The following is a 14572-nucleotide window of genomic DNA, read 5'->3' on the forward strand; positions in this document are numbered from 1 at the left end:
GCCTCCAGATAATAACCACTTTTTCCCATTCCTCCACCAGTGGATCGTATAGTGGGCCTGGATCAGGTGGCCGGAATGAATGAGACAGCCTTTGGTTCTACATATAAAACGAAAAAAGGCATGTTTCGAACAGTGGGTCAGCTGTACAAGGAATCACTCACCAAACTTATGGCCACACTGAGGAACACCAACCCCAACTTTGTCCGTTGCATCATCCCTAACCACGAAAAACGAGTAAATACATACTTTACCTGTGACCTCATTTATATAGCATTTTTATTCACTGTAATGTTGAATTTTATATTCATTTATATAGCTTTTTTTTTCCTAATCCAAACATGTTCACACTCCATGGAAATCGTAGCACTGAAAAACAAAAAACTCTTGAGACTTGTTTTTATTATTAATGCTATTGTTTTTTTCCCCTCAGGCAGGCAAACTGGAGCCTCACCTGGTCCTGGATCAGTTGAGGTGTAATGGAGTCCTCGAGGGGATCCGTATCTGCAGACAGGGCTTCCCCAACCGCATTGTCTTCCAGGAGTTCAGACAGAGGTAAGAAGGAACACATTATTAAGGTTTATGAGCCTTTCAACTCTCATGTTTCTAGTAAATCACACGGGCCACATTTTCCACTCATATTTAAATCAACGCTTGTTTATAGGTATGAAATTTTGACCCCAAACGCCATCCCCAAAGGGTTCATGGATGGAAAGCAGGCCTGTGAGAGAATGGTAATTTTCTTCCCCACTTAGATTTCAACTTCAAATATGGATACACTGGAAATTAAGCTGGAATAAATTGTATGCAGGCGGATCTATATCCTAACTGTTGGCTCCTATAATATAAGTGAAAGTTCCTTTTTTTGTGATATCCATATTTAGTGCTGCAACATTTTTTTTAAAACTTGAGAATAACATTTTCTTTATTAAATTGAAATGTGAAAAATGTAACACCTTTTTATTTTTTTCCTTTTACAGATTCAAGCCCTTGAGCTGGATCCTAACCTGTTTCGCATTGGTCAGAGTAAGATCTTCTTCAGAACTGGGGTTCTGGCTCATTTGGAGGAGGAGAGAGATCTGAAGATCACTGACATCATCATTTACTTTCAGTCTGTGTGCAGAGGATACTTGGCACGCAAGTGAGAACCAGAAATCTGCATGTGTATCTACACTTTATCGACAATAGAAAGTCAAGCATCCTACTCCCCTTTCTATCCTTAACCTTTAATGTAGACCTCAAAAATACACATCTGCATGGATATAGAAGATTATTACAAAATGCACTCGCAACTTTTTTATTCTCTCGGAAATGTAATAACACGGTGCATTATGCAATAACAATTCTAAAGCATAGTTTATTTGTTTTTTAATTGTATTTTATTTTAAAGAATTTGTAAAAGCTAGGCCTATTATTAGTATCACTGTATTAGCCTAGTGGCAGTACTTAGCAATTACTATCAGTACACTATTCAAAGGTTGCATTAACAGAGAATATTCTGTAAATTCCATGTTATTACATTTCCTAGAGAATAAAAAAGTTGCAAGTGCATTTTGTAATAATCTTCTCAAAATGTAATAACTTATTACATAATGCGGCAAAAGTTATTACAAAATGCGTTGGGGCAGTTTATTACAAAATGCGGCTTTATTACAAGATGAAATGAAAAAGTTATTACATTTTGGACGTTTATTACAAAATGCACTGTTATTACAAAATGCGGCTCAACAAGGATGATGCGCTGAAGTGCAGCTACATATCATCCCTGGTCAATTAGTTCCACTCTGTCATCGATGTAGGATTTGAGCTTCAACACCAACATGGACTATTTTCCTCCACACCGACCCCGTGCTCAGCTTTCCCAACTCCAAACCTCCTCACATAAGTGTTTGGTGACCTATTTAGCCATATCTGGAGCCAGTATTTATGGCTTTGTTATATTTTATTAAGCCAAACTTGATGTGTTTGTCTCAGTCAGGTGTTTTGACCTCGTTGAGGACTCCTGTGTGATTCTGATGCGCCACCGGATCCTCCGCATGATTCTCATATTCAGTAACTTTTCAACCGTTGAAAGCAAGATGTAGGAGTCATCAGCAAACAAAAAGAAAACTGTGACTTCTTGTGATTGTGTTTCTGCATCCTCTGCAGGAAAAAAACGGTGTAGGGTATTTTCCTTACTGCTCTTCTGGAATGAGTCTTCAGCGTGTAACAAAAATGCAATGTTTAAGATTGTTAGTTTTTAGATGGAGCCTTGCTTCAACTTGTTGTAATTGGAAATAACTCTAATACCTCCAACTGGTCTGTGATTCATGCTACTGTGATTTTTGTACATGTGGGTGAACTTATCTATTCCTCTATTCTGGTCAGACTGTCATATGTTTCTTAAATCTACGAATACCAACCATTTATAAATATTTGTAGCTGCAAGGGAGTGATCTTTTCTGACTTTATAATATCCCTTGCCTGGCTTGACTATTGAATCGGACTCTAAACAAATTTTTGCCAACAGTTTACCAGCAATTATTTTTAGGGACGTTGTGTCATCAATCGTCACAGGCCCGATGAATCCGTCTACGCTTTTGAAGGTGAAATATAGTGGCATCCTTAAACAACCACTAAATAAGGGAGGAACAGGAAGACATCAGTCTGGTTGTTGGTTTAGTCTTGCAGATCTCACTGGGATTTTGAGATTAATGCAGAGCCTTGATGTTTAGTACATTTCCCACTCCCTTTCTTTCAACATCCCAATGAAAACTCACCTTCGCTGAAGGTAATCTTGGTCTCTCGGATCGGTTCTTTTGGGTTCCTTTGGCGGGATGTGCTTCACCAGGAGTCGTCATCTCTCCTTTTACACAAACTGACATTTCTGGGGGGGGTTTCAGCGCCATCTCTTACTTCTAAGTCAAGCACCTGTTTCCTTTACTCATCCACAAAGTGTTTTAAGCCTAGTGTTAACCTTTGATAACAGTAACAACCGCCTATGTGAATCATATTACAAAATACCACTCTCGCTGGACTGCACTTCATTTTGATATCGTAAAGCATTATATTGTGGCGGGAAGATAATTCTCTAGATGACCTTTTTTTGTCATCATAGCTGTGAAATGCAAAACTGCCACGTTTGTCAAGGTTGAATTATGCTTGAACTATAATTGACAGTGCAAGTTATATGAAAATTCTCAAAAAGACTGCAGGGATTTTTAACAAACCATTCCAAAAAATGAAGTAATCAAATGCCACACTTGCTTAGAAAAGTAGGACGATGCAGCGCTGGTTTATAACATTTTAATTTACTTTATTTAATAGAGCCTTTGCAAAGAAGCAACAGCAGCTGAGTGCCCTAAAAGTCCTCCAAAGGAACTGTGCAGCTTACCTAAAGCTTCGACACTGGCAGTGGTGGAGGCTTTTCACCAAGGTGGGTTCCTTGATGGCTGCATCTTCCAGTGTGTTGTTGATTTTACACACATTACATTACGAGGCCCAGAAGCCTACTTTAATTGAATACATGAGTAAAGTTGATCATCTTATACCTTGCAATGCTATGCCCTATGGCTGTGATTTTGAATTTACTATGCAGAACAATAGAACCCCCTCTGAAGTAGAAAGGACTTGATTTAATGGGTCGGTAACAGTCTGACCCAAAACTGAACGAGTTTTTTGCATACAGAGCGTCACAAATACTCCGTAATTAAAGTCAAGCTTTTGAATGTTTTGATATTGAGATCATTTCGGAGCTGATTTTCTTTGCAAAGGCAAATGAACACATTTGCACTCGCCAATGTGATACTATCCTGACTTTCAGACCAACAATCTTACAGTAAATTGTATAATTAGACTAATCAGATCTTTGCTCTCCTAGGTAAAACCTCTGCTGCAGGTCACTAGGCAGGAGGAGGAAATGCAAGCCAAAGACGAAGAGCTAATAAAGGTGAAGGAAAAACAGCTCAAAGTGGAGAATGAGCTTGTAGAGATGGAACAGAAACACCAACAGGTAAAATATATTATCAGTTTTGAAAAGCAAAACATTTGATCCGGTAAAACCATTTGTCCATTGAAAGAACTTTATATAATACAAGTCTTTTGCATACTTTAGCCTCTGACTGATGTTGTCTTCTACTAAAATGCATCATGAAATATGTTTGAGCCTTTGAATGACAAATTTAAAATGTAAATGACTTCAAATAATTGCTTCAAAAAGAATCTAAAACTGCATGTTTCTCACTCCTGCCAGCTCCTAGAAGAAAAGAATATTCTAGCAGAGCAACTTCAAGCAGAAACAGAGCTGTTTGCGGAGGCCGAAGAGATGAGAGCTCGCCTGGCCTCAAGAAAGCAAGAGCTGGAGGAGATCCTCCATGACCTGGAGTCTCGGGTGGAGGAGGAGGAGGAGAGGAACCAAAGTTTGCAGAATGAGAAGAAGAAGATGCAGTCACACATTCAGGTTTGTATCATTATATACTGCTCAAAAAAATAAAGGGAACACTTGAACAACACAATGTAACTCCAAGTCAATCCCACTTGTGTGAAATCATAGTGTCCACTCAGGAAGCAACACAGATTCATTTTGACTTGTTTTAAGGACATTACATCAAAGTTGGATCCGCCTGGAGTTTGTTTTTACACTTTCATTTTGAGTGTGATTCCTAATCCAGACCTCCATGGGTTGATACAATTGATTTCCATGGATCATTTTTGTGTGATTTTGTTGTCAGCACATTCAACTGTGTAAAGAGCAAAGTATTTCATAAGAATATTTCATTCATTTAGATCTCGTATGTGTTTTTTAAGTGTTCCCTTTAATTTTTTCGAGCAGTGTATATGTCAAAACTTTTGTCTTTTAATTTACTTATTATTTTCAGCATGTTTAATTCAGTGTATGAATGTTAATTTCTGGTAAAAGTAGCATTTTTGACATTTTCTTTTCTTTATTTGGCCATTTAAGTCTTCATCAACTATGACTGATAAGGTCCCAGGTGAATATTTAAGTGTTACAATTAAAAGCAGAGCTATTTTCTGTTTAATGTCTGTCTGCAGCTGTGAAAAGCTCTAATAAATCACCAGTTAATTGGACCAATATTTGAAATGCAAAACTCAATATGCCAGACCTGCTTTTGCAAATGACTGTATTAAATGTTAAAAAGACGCATAACACCATTCAAATTCAGTTTCTCAGGCACCCTTAAATGTTTGTGCCCCGTCTGTTTCAGACCTCGATCTAGTTGAGCTCAGCTGATACAATTTTTTCTTTGTCTTCTCCTCCCAGGACCTGGAGGAGCAGCTTGATGAAGAAGAAGCTGCAAGACAAAAACTGCAGCTGGATAAAGTGACAGCTGAGGCAAAGATCAAGAAGTTAGAGGAAGACATTGTGCTCCTTGAGGACCAGAATTCCAAATTCCTCAAGGTTAGAAGATTCTGCATCTGCGAAATACGATGCAGAAAGCACAAATATGAATATGAATCAATCGGGGTACAATAATAGATAAGGTTAATTATGCATTAGGGATTTCCCCCCCCAAAAAAGTTCTGTCTTTTTTTTTCCACTTTTCTGGTTCATTTCCCCTGAAACTAAGAAAACAAGCAGTGTGTATGTAGTATTCACTAATAATAGTTTAAAAGCTAGTTGAGTTATCAACCATTTCTAACATTTCAACCTGACAGGAGAAGAAGCTGCTGGAGGATCGGATCAACGAAGCCACACTCCTGCTGACAGAGGAGGAGGAGAAAGCGAAGAACCTGGGCAAAGTCAAGAACAAGCAGGAGATGATGATGGTGGATTTGGAGGGTACGGGACTCTGTTACCTGCAATTCATGGCCAAAGTTTAGAAAGAATACATGTATGTTTTTAAGGTACCGAAAAAAAAAAAAGCTTAAATGGATGTGGATCATCACATCCGATTAGAATGTCGACCAAAACAATAAATCCGGTAAGGATTCTTTCAGTTTTACCCCACGCCCTCCCAACATTCCTGGCAGGCAACACAACACACGACTTCCATGAACAAGACACCAAACGCATAAAAAGCTCTTAAAACCACAGATTGATTCACTGCACAAGCACAACGCTGCTCAACTCCTCAGTCTAGCTTAAATACTTTACTGGCTTATTTATAGGTGCTGTAAGTCTTCCTCATTAACTACTTGCAGCTAACAAGGTCTTATTTATCGAAATAAGAATCAGGAATACTTTATTGATCCCGGAGGTCATTGAGTGATCTCAGTTGGCTTACACAGTAAAGAAATAGAAACATATAAAACGAGAAGAACAGAAATAAATAAGAAAATGAAATAAAAGTAGTGTCAAAAAAGGCGCAAAATGCCTTCTAGAAGTACATAGTGTGGTGTTGTTACCGGGCAACGTTAAAGCCTGATCGCCGCAGGCAAGACCGACTTCCTGTAACATTTTGTAGTGCACCTTGGTGGAATCTATCTACCGCTGAACAAACCCCTGCGATTGCCTTTTTTCAGTTAATAAAATACATAATGTATATTGTTTTTGAATTTTATTTTATTTATTTTGATAGGGTTAAATTTATGGGATTTCATAGATATCCAGTTCTGTCAACCGGTAAATTCAAGCACCTGTGAGCCAAGGTTTTGGGGTCAGAATAAATGAAAATGTCAGTCTTAACAGCCTGGTGAGCCGTGTTTGATACTGATCTTCTATTATCTTTAATATATTCAATAAACTGGATCAGTAAACCGAGATTTGATATCGAAGCAGATCAACGCAGAGCTGAAATAGAGGATAAATCTAGTTTCAATCATGAGCCTTTATCTTGCGCCGCAGGCTACAGTTGATATAAGAGAGTCAAGGCAGAGAATCTGGCCACTAGACTCTCCCCGGCTGTTTATTATTAGATATTTGTTTCAATTTATGATTTGTTACCTTGCATCACCCATTTCTTGGGTTTAGAGATAAACTCATGCCAGATTTTTTGAATCGTCCGCATAATTCAAGCGAGTTTTTTTTTCCCGATCGTTTACAATGTATTCAAACCCACTTTCAATGCAGAGCGTTTAAAGAAGGAAGAGAAAACGCGGCAGGAGCTTGAGAAAGCCAAACGCAAGCTGGATGCTGAGACAACTGACCTTCAGGACCAGATCGCTGAGCTTCAGGTGCAAATAGAAGAGCTAAAGATTCAACTTGCCAAGAAGGAGGAGGAGCTCCAGGCTGCTTTGGCCAGGTCAGCACACCTATTACAAAACATGGCCTGTGTAAACACAAACCAAACATGCAAACACAAATACAGTCCTTCGATCAGTCTTAAGCCGCTGTTCAATAAAATCAGACAACAGTCACTTCACCGCTGTAACTTTATTTGATCGAAAAAAAACTTTTAAGAGCCAGGGTTTTGACAGCATGTGGATTACATTACATTACATTGCATTTGGCAGACGCTTTTATCCAAAGCGACTTACAATAGAGGACATAGGGACTGCAAATACACTTGCAAATACACGATACACAGGAAATATACAGAACAGTAAGCTTGGGTTAGTGAGGTCTTTTTTTTTTTTTTTTGGACAGACACACAAACGTACACACACACACACACACTGCATTAAAATATTAGCATCTTTCGGATGAAAAATTAGCTAATCTGCCTGTCCGTTTTCTTTAGCTGTTGTAAATAGAAAAATGCGAGTACCTCTACTGCCAGAAGAAAAACAATCTGTTTCTCCATTCCTTTTCAATGAGCTTACAGGACTGTCTCAGAAACTTAGAATATTGTGATAAAGTTCTTTATCTTCTGTAATGCAATTACAAAAACAAAAATGTCATACATTCTGGATTCATTACAAATCAACTGAAATATTGCAAGCCTTTTATTATTTTAATATTGCTGAACTCAAAAATCCTATCTCAAAGTATTAGAATATCATGACAAAGTAATTTTTGTTTTTTTAATTGCATTATAGAAGATAAAGAACTTCATCACAATATTCTAAGTTTCTAACACAGTCCTGTATATATAGATTGGGAGCTGTTGGTGAAAGCAACCAATGGTCAGGAAAAATACAGATTTAACAAACTATTATTGCTTCAGCTAAAAAAGTGGACACATTATGAACTATTAACAACTATTAAACCAGTGTTAAATCCGCAGTCAGATTCAAAGCAGTGGGTCAAATCTCATAGATGCAACAATGCAAAAACCATTCCAAACACTAACTTTTCTCATAGATCACAGATGTGGCACAGTTACACCACTTTATGTGTGTTTGGCAGACCCAACACACACACACACACACACACACACTAGCTTTGTATGATCTATTTGCATGACAACTCCACTCCACTAAGATATGCTGCTGCGCCACTAGGTATACCTGAAGTACAATTTACAGCAGATGATGAAAACAGGCAAAAAAAAAAGGTTTATCTCATGTTTATTCTAGTAGATGCGCTGTTTGTCAGGCTGCAGGTTGCATGCACACCGGTTCCAGCTGCCATATTTGCTGCATACAAAACTGGTGGAGACCTTTCATCTTGAATGCAGCTGTCTCTTATTACACACAAATTGATCGTGATTGAAGCTCTGTTTGTCTTGTCAGTGTTTTTTTTTTTTCCACATGAAAGGATAAAGAGCTGAGCTCGAACTGGATGTCAGTTCTTGGTAGTGAGAGAAACTCAACACAAACCTCCCTTTTTTACCGTTAAAATATCTCGTCCCGGTTGAACAAAAATGAATCCAGTTTAAGCTGGAAAAAATGTGGCTCAAGGATAAAATCATATCGTAAAAATGTATTCTCCTTTTACATTTATATTTATCTTTACTTGCTATACAAATCTGGAGTTGATGTCAAAATGAACTTTATTATGTATAATTTTGTCCGTCAGCATTCATAAGACTGAATGGAGATGCAGTCGGCGATGGAGGTCATTTATTCAGAAGCTGGTTCCCAGGATTAAATCTGACTTGTCATTAGTTTCCTTCTCACACGCGGCCAGTAATTCTGTTAACATGGGTGACTGGTAAACATCTGTCAGGCAAATTTCACACACATATTTCATCAGTTTAGTCACACCCGCTTACCATTAATTACTCTTGGCGGGCCTTGGAGTAAATTCAGATGCCACACTTTGAACAATGGTGACCTCTTTGTTCGTGACGAGGAGACTTTCCATCACATGGAAGTCAAAATTGCCACAGAGTGCATTTAATACATTTTTTTGGCATCCATTTACATTTAGACGCCGTTATTCATTTCAGCATCATGTGCATAAACACTGTTTAAACGCAAAGAGGCTCCAAATATGTTTATGTCAATCAGTGTTGAAGTATCATCATGACGTACAATAAAATATCTTGTGTGTCTCCCGCCAGGGGTGACGAGGAGTCGGCTCACAAAAACAATGCCCTGAAGCAGGTGCGGGAGCTGCAGTCCCAGCTTGCTGAGCTCCAGGAAGATCTGGAATCGGAGAAAATGTGTCGAAGTAAAGCTGAAAAACTCAAGAGGGACTTGAGTGAGGAGCTCGAGGCTCTAAAGACCGAGCTGGAGGACACGTTGGATACGACCGCTGCCCAGCAAGAACTCAGGTCCTAATTTGAAGCTGGTTTATCTTTATCAGTTCCTCGTCTGAACACACTGAGCGTTGTCGCCAAACATCTTGAAAGACACCATTCCTTATTCCATATTAATCAAAAATAGATACAGTGGTTTTTGGCCAACACCATTTTCAGTTACAAAAAAAAACAAAACAAAAACTGTGCAATATTTCATTTCACTGTGCAATATTCAGAACTGTGCAATATTTCATTTCATAACAGCTACACTACAATTTTTCCTGTTATCACACTATTGTGCACTCCTTACCTCACTTGTTACTAAGACACTTTATAGTTTTATCACTTGTTTACTAAGACACTTTATAGTTTCACTGAGACACTTTATAGTTTATTTTTATTTCTAATTCTGCCTTTTTCTTTTTATTATTTATTACTGTTATATTTTCTGTAACTCTGGCACAACAATTTCCTTCGGGATTAATAAAGTTGTTCTTATCTTATCTTTTTCATTTAAAGAGATTTTACCTCTGTCTTTTTTTATCTTTGTGACTATCCTACTAGAATAGCCAAAAACAGTTTATCTAATGACCCAAGAGTTGATCACATCTATCTAAAATACTTTTAGATAAGTGTGGGAACCCAGTATATTCTGCAGAAAAACAGATTGAGCTTAAAACTGTTTAAAATATGCAAAGCGTTGAGAGTGATGGAGTTTCTGAGAAACGTTTCTCAGATAGCATCATCCTTCCTAATATGTGCTTGAATATCTGAACATCAGGACCAAGCGAGAGCAAGAAGTTGCGGAGCTGAAGAAGGTTATAGATGAGGAGGCGAAAAACCACGAAGCCCAGATCCAGGAAATGAGGCAGAGGCATTGCAGCGCACTGGAGGAACTGTCTGACCAGCTGGATCAGGCCAAGAGAGTGAGTTTAACCGCACGCCATGAATTCTTTACTCTCAATTCAGACGCGAAACACGGGACCGAGTGACGGTATTTGCGCTCGACACAGTTTAAGGCCAACCTGGAGAAGAACAAGCAGAGCCTGGAGAACGACAACAAAGAGCTGAACAGCGAGGTGAAGAGTCTGCAGCAGACAAAGACCGAGTCGGAACACAAGAGGAAGAAACTGGAGGCTCAGCTGCAGGAGTTTATGGCCAGGACCACCGAGGTGGAAAAAGCCAGGGGGGAGCTGGCCGATCGCTCACACAAACTACAGGTAAAGAATCATTCCGTCGTTTTTTTTCCGGCGATAATACACCGCTCGAAAAAATAAAGGGAACACTTGAACAACACAATGTAACTCCAAGTCAATCACACTTGTGTGAAATCATAGTGTCCGCTCAGGAAGCAACACATTTTCATTTAAGGACATTACATCAAAGTTGGATCAGCCTGGAGTTTGTTTTTACACTTTAATTTTGAGTGTGATTCCTAATCCAGACCTCCATGGGTTGATGCAATTGATTTCCATCGATCATTCTTGTGTGATTTTGTCGTCAGCACATTCAACTGTGTAAAGAGCAAAGTATTTCATAAGAATATTTCATTCATTTAGATCTAGGATGTGTTTTTTTAAGTGTTCCCTTTATGTTTTTTGAGCAGTGTATATTCATGAGGGATCTAACGATATTACTCTGATCTACTAGACGGAGCTGGACAACGTTTCCACCCTGTTAGAGGAGGCAGAGAAGAAGGGGATCAAATTGACCAAGGACACCGAAAACCTCGGAAGCCAACTGCAAGACACGCAAGTATGAAGGACGACATCATCACACATTCTTTCTCAAGAGCAAGACTGAACTTTATCTTGATTCCCCCCCCCCCCGATCTATCGATTGTTATTGTTTGCCGATAAAAAAAAAACATAAAACCCCAATTCCCCAGTTAGATAATTGACTCATGAGCTGACAAACACATCGTTTTTTTGAATTTGTACTGCCAATTGTACTTGTTTTTAGTTCTATCCATCCCCTTGTACTTTTTAATTTGATCTCATTTTTTTTTTACTTGTTTCGAGTTTTATCTACTGCTTCCGCACTGTCTTTAATTTAATCTCATTTTCACCTGTTTTAGTTTATCTCCTGTTTTTTATTTTGATCTCATCTTATTGTTGTGCCGTGCTCTGCTTTGTTTGTAAACTTGTCGACCCTGAAAATGAGGGAGACCTCAGTGGTCTTACAAGTATAAATAAAGGTTATTATTATTATTATTATCATTACTATTATTTGGCTGCCAAAATCCGTGTACACAAAGCAAAAAATCACAGTTAACATTACATTCAGAAGGTTTTCAAAATACAAATTCTCTTGAGCAGAGCCTCTTGCGTGTCTGATCCCTTCGCTTTTTGTTTTCACGAGTGCAGGAGTCGCTGCAGGAGGAGACCCGTCAGAAACTAAACCTGAGCAGCCGAGTCCGACAACTGGAGGAGGAGAAGAACACTTTGCTCGAGCAGCAAGAGGAAGATGAGGAGACGCGGCGAAACCTGGAGAAACAGCTGCAGACGGTTCAGGCGCAGGTAGGAGGGGTCGTGACCGATATTCATCGTCTTAAGACGCCGATCGGTCTCGTAAAACGCGAAGCTTGTGATCTGTATCACTAAAGTAAGTCTGCGCGTGCGTTCTTTATGTATTTTATCGATGGCGATCGAATTCCCACAGCTGACCGAGACAAAGAAGAAGTTGGAAGAGGACGTAGGAGCGATGGAGGGGCTGGAGGAGGTGAAGCGAAAACTCCAGAAGGACATGGAGTTAACCAGCCAGCGTTTGGATGAGAAGGCGATGGCCATGGACAAGATGGAGAAGACAAAGAACCGACTGCAGCAGGAGCTGGACGATCTGATGGTGGACCTGGATCACCAGAGGCAAATTGTCTCCAACCTGGAGAAGAAGCAGAAGAAATTTGACCAGGTACGATATAGCCGAGAAGACGTCCGTGCACAGGGTCGATACATTTTGAACGGTTAAGAGGACACTGAAGTTAAACTAGGGATGCAAGAGGCAGTAATTGTAAATTGTAGAACAGCAAAATGCAGAACGACATCGGGCCGGTCATCATTTTCAGTAATCAGAAGCACACATTGGAACGAATTACCACTTAAAATCAAAACAGAACTCAGTCTTTTTACACGTGCAAAACACCTACTGAAATGAAATTTGGGCTCTCGCATACGATTGTACTCTTTTAATCTCCTGCCCCTATCCGTTTGCGTTCTTCAGTTTTTGTTTTTGTCTTTCTTTTTATTTTGATGTGAATTTACTGTTTTCTGAACATTTATTAGAACAGGTTCCTTAACAGAGGAACACATTCTTACAAAACCTCATAACAAGATATACATTATACAATAATCTTTATAGGTCACTTATTTCCTCAATAGCAAGTGAAAAATAAAATAAAACTAAAAAAACAGAAAAAAAACAAAAAAAAAAACACAAAAACAAAGAAAATGATGTAAATTTACTGTTTTAACTGTAAATGCCCGAAAGAGTACCGTCGCCTAGACACTCATATGTGCGACAGCTGTTTTATATTTTACACGGACTATAAATGACTTATAAATCAAATGTTTTATGCATTTGTCCCCGTTCAATAAACGTGTAAGTAAATAAAAAAATAAGGCGACGTTTGCCTCGCGCGCAACAGATGCTGGCCGAGGAGAAGACCATCTCAGCGCGTTACGCCGAGGAGCGCGACCGTGCCGAAGCCGAGGCCCGAGAGAAGGAGACCAAGGCTCTGTCCATGGCCAGGGCGCTGGAGGAGGCACTGGAGGCCAAAGAGGAGCTCGAGAGGTTTAATAAGCAGCTCCGTGCAGAAATGGAGGATCTGATGAGCTCCAAGGACGATGTCGGGAAAAACGTACGTGACCTCGTCGAGCCGCATTTTGTTATAACGGCGCATTTTGTAATAAATGTCCAAAATGTAATCGCTTTTTCATTTTCGTTTTGTAATAAAAGTTTTATTTGTTTTTATTTAAATTGATTTATGTAATTATATATATATATAATTTATATAAAGTTATTTGAATTTAGATTTATTTATTTAAATATAAATGTAATAACATGGAATTTATAGATTATTCTCTGTTAATGCAACCTTTGAATAGCGTACTTGCTAAGTACAGCTTCTCGGCTAATTCACTGATACTAATAATAGGCCTAGCTTTCATAAATACTTTAAAATAAAATAAAATAAAATTAACAAACAAATAAACGAGGCTTTAGAATTGTTATTACATCATGAACCATGTTATTACATTTCCTAGAGAATAAAAAAGTTGCAAGTGCATTTTGTAATAATCTTCTCAAAATTGAACAACTTATTACATAATGCGGCAACATTTATTACAAAATGCGTTGGGGGAGTTTATTACAAAATGCGTCAGTTTATTACAAAATGAAAAGAAAAAAGTTATTATGTTTTGGACGTTTATTACAAAATGCACCATTGTTACAAAATGCGGCTCAAAAGACCTTCGAATTTTTTCGAAATCTGACTTTTATGTGCGCCTTATGGTCGTGAAAATACGGTATTTTAAGAAGTATTTTCAATCAATATTGAATTTAGAAACTCCTTATTTTTTCCCCTTTGTTTAATTTTGTATGGATGATTACATATAAAATAATGTCGGTACATTTATACGTTCATTCATGATTTTAACGTAAAAAAAAGAAATAAAATGCCAAAAAACGTAAATAATTAAAATGAAATTTTCATTTTGTTCGATTTACATGGTACCGAGTTGGCCCGCGCATAAAAATGAAATAAGACATGTGGCCCACCAGCCAAAATAATTGCCCACCCCTGATATAGACTGTCACCATTTTATGGTGACTTTGCCTTAAAGTTTATTTAGTCGGAAAAGTCAGGTTTAGGCTAAGGATATTCAATCTGAAATATAATGCATTTCACCCACTTGGGCTTAATGTTTAATTTGCTAACACCGCTTCCTACTTGCTGCTATGCTTACATGTTTATATCGGTGTTAGAGTAGAGGTTTTGTTTATCTTCTCTCAACGTTACGTGCGCACAGCATCTCGACTTGAGGAAAGTAACGCCTTAGAAATCCAAC

The 14572-nt window shown here is 38.4% G+C and overlaps 1 protein-coding gene across 1 annotated transcript in view; it reads left to right on the forward strand.

The window, feature by feature from the left end:
* The window catches only part of LOC147228083 (myosin-10), a 69322-nt gene that overhangs the window by 44148 nt on the left and 10602 nt on the right, over positions 1-14572 (forward strand). Inside the window, exons 18-34 of the mRNA XM_086156267.1 lie at positions 41-234; positions 431-552; positions 662-731; positions 978-1138; positions 3304-3412; positions 3857-3988; positions 4229-4435; positions 5258-5395; positions 5653-5776; positions 7007-7178; positions 9324-9536; positions 10285-10429; positions 10517-10723; positions 11154-11258; positions 11870-12022; positions 12165-12413; positions 13147-13359. Coding sequence (XP_086012393.1) covers positions 41-234; positions 431-552; positions 662-731; positions 978-1138; positions 3304-3412; positions 3857-3988; positions 4229-4435; positions 5258-5395; positions 5653-5776; positions 7007-7178; positions 9324-9536; positions 10285-10429; positions 10517-10723; positions 11154-11258; positions 11870-12022; positions 12165-12413; positions 13147-13359 — 2714 coding nt within the window. The remainder of the gene's footprint in view (positions 1-40; positions 235-430; positions 553-661; positions 732-977; positions 1139-3303; positions 3413-3856; positions 3989-4228; positions 4436-5257; positions 5396-5652; positions 5777-7006; positions 7179-9323; positions 9537-10284; positions 10430-10516; positions 10724-11153; positions 11259-11869; positions 12023-12164; positions 12414-13146; positions 13360-14572) is intronic.

Source organism: Fistularia commersonii, chromosome 12 (genome assembly GCF_037954325.1).
Source record: "Fistularia commersonii isolate RoL2024-O1a breed Wild chromosome 12, RoL_Fcom_v1.0, whole genome shotgun sequence".
Classification (NCBI taxonomy): Eukaryota; Metazoa; Chordata; class Actinopteri; order Syngnathiformes; family Fistulariidae; genus Fistularia; species Fistularia commersonii.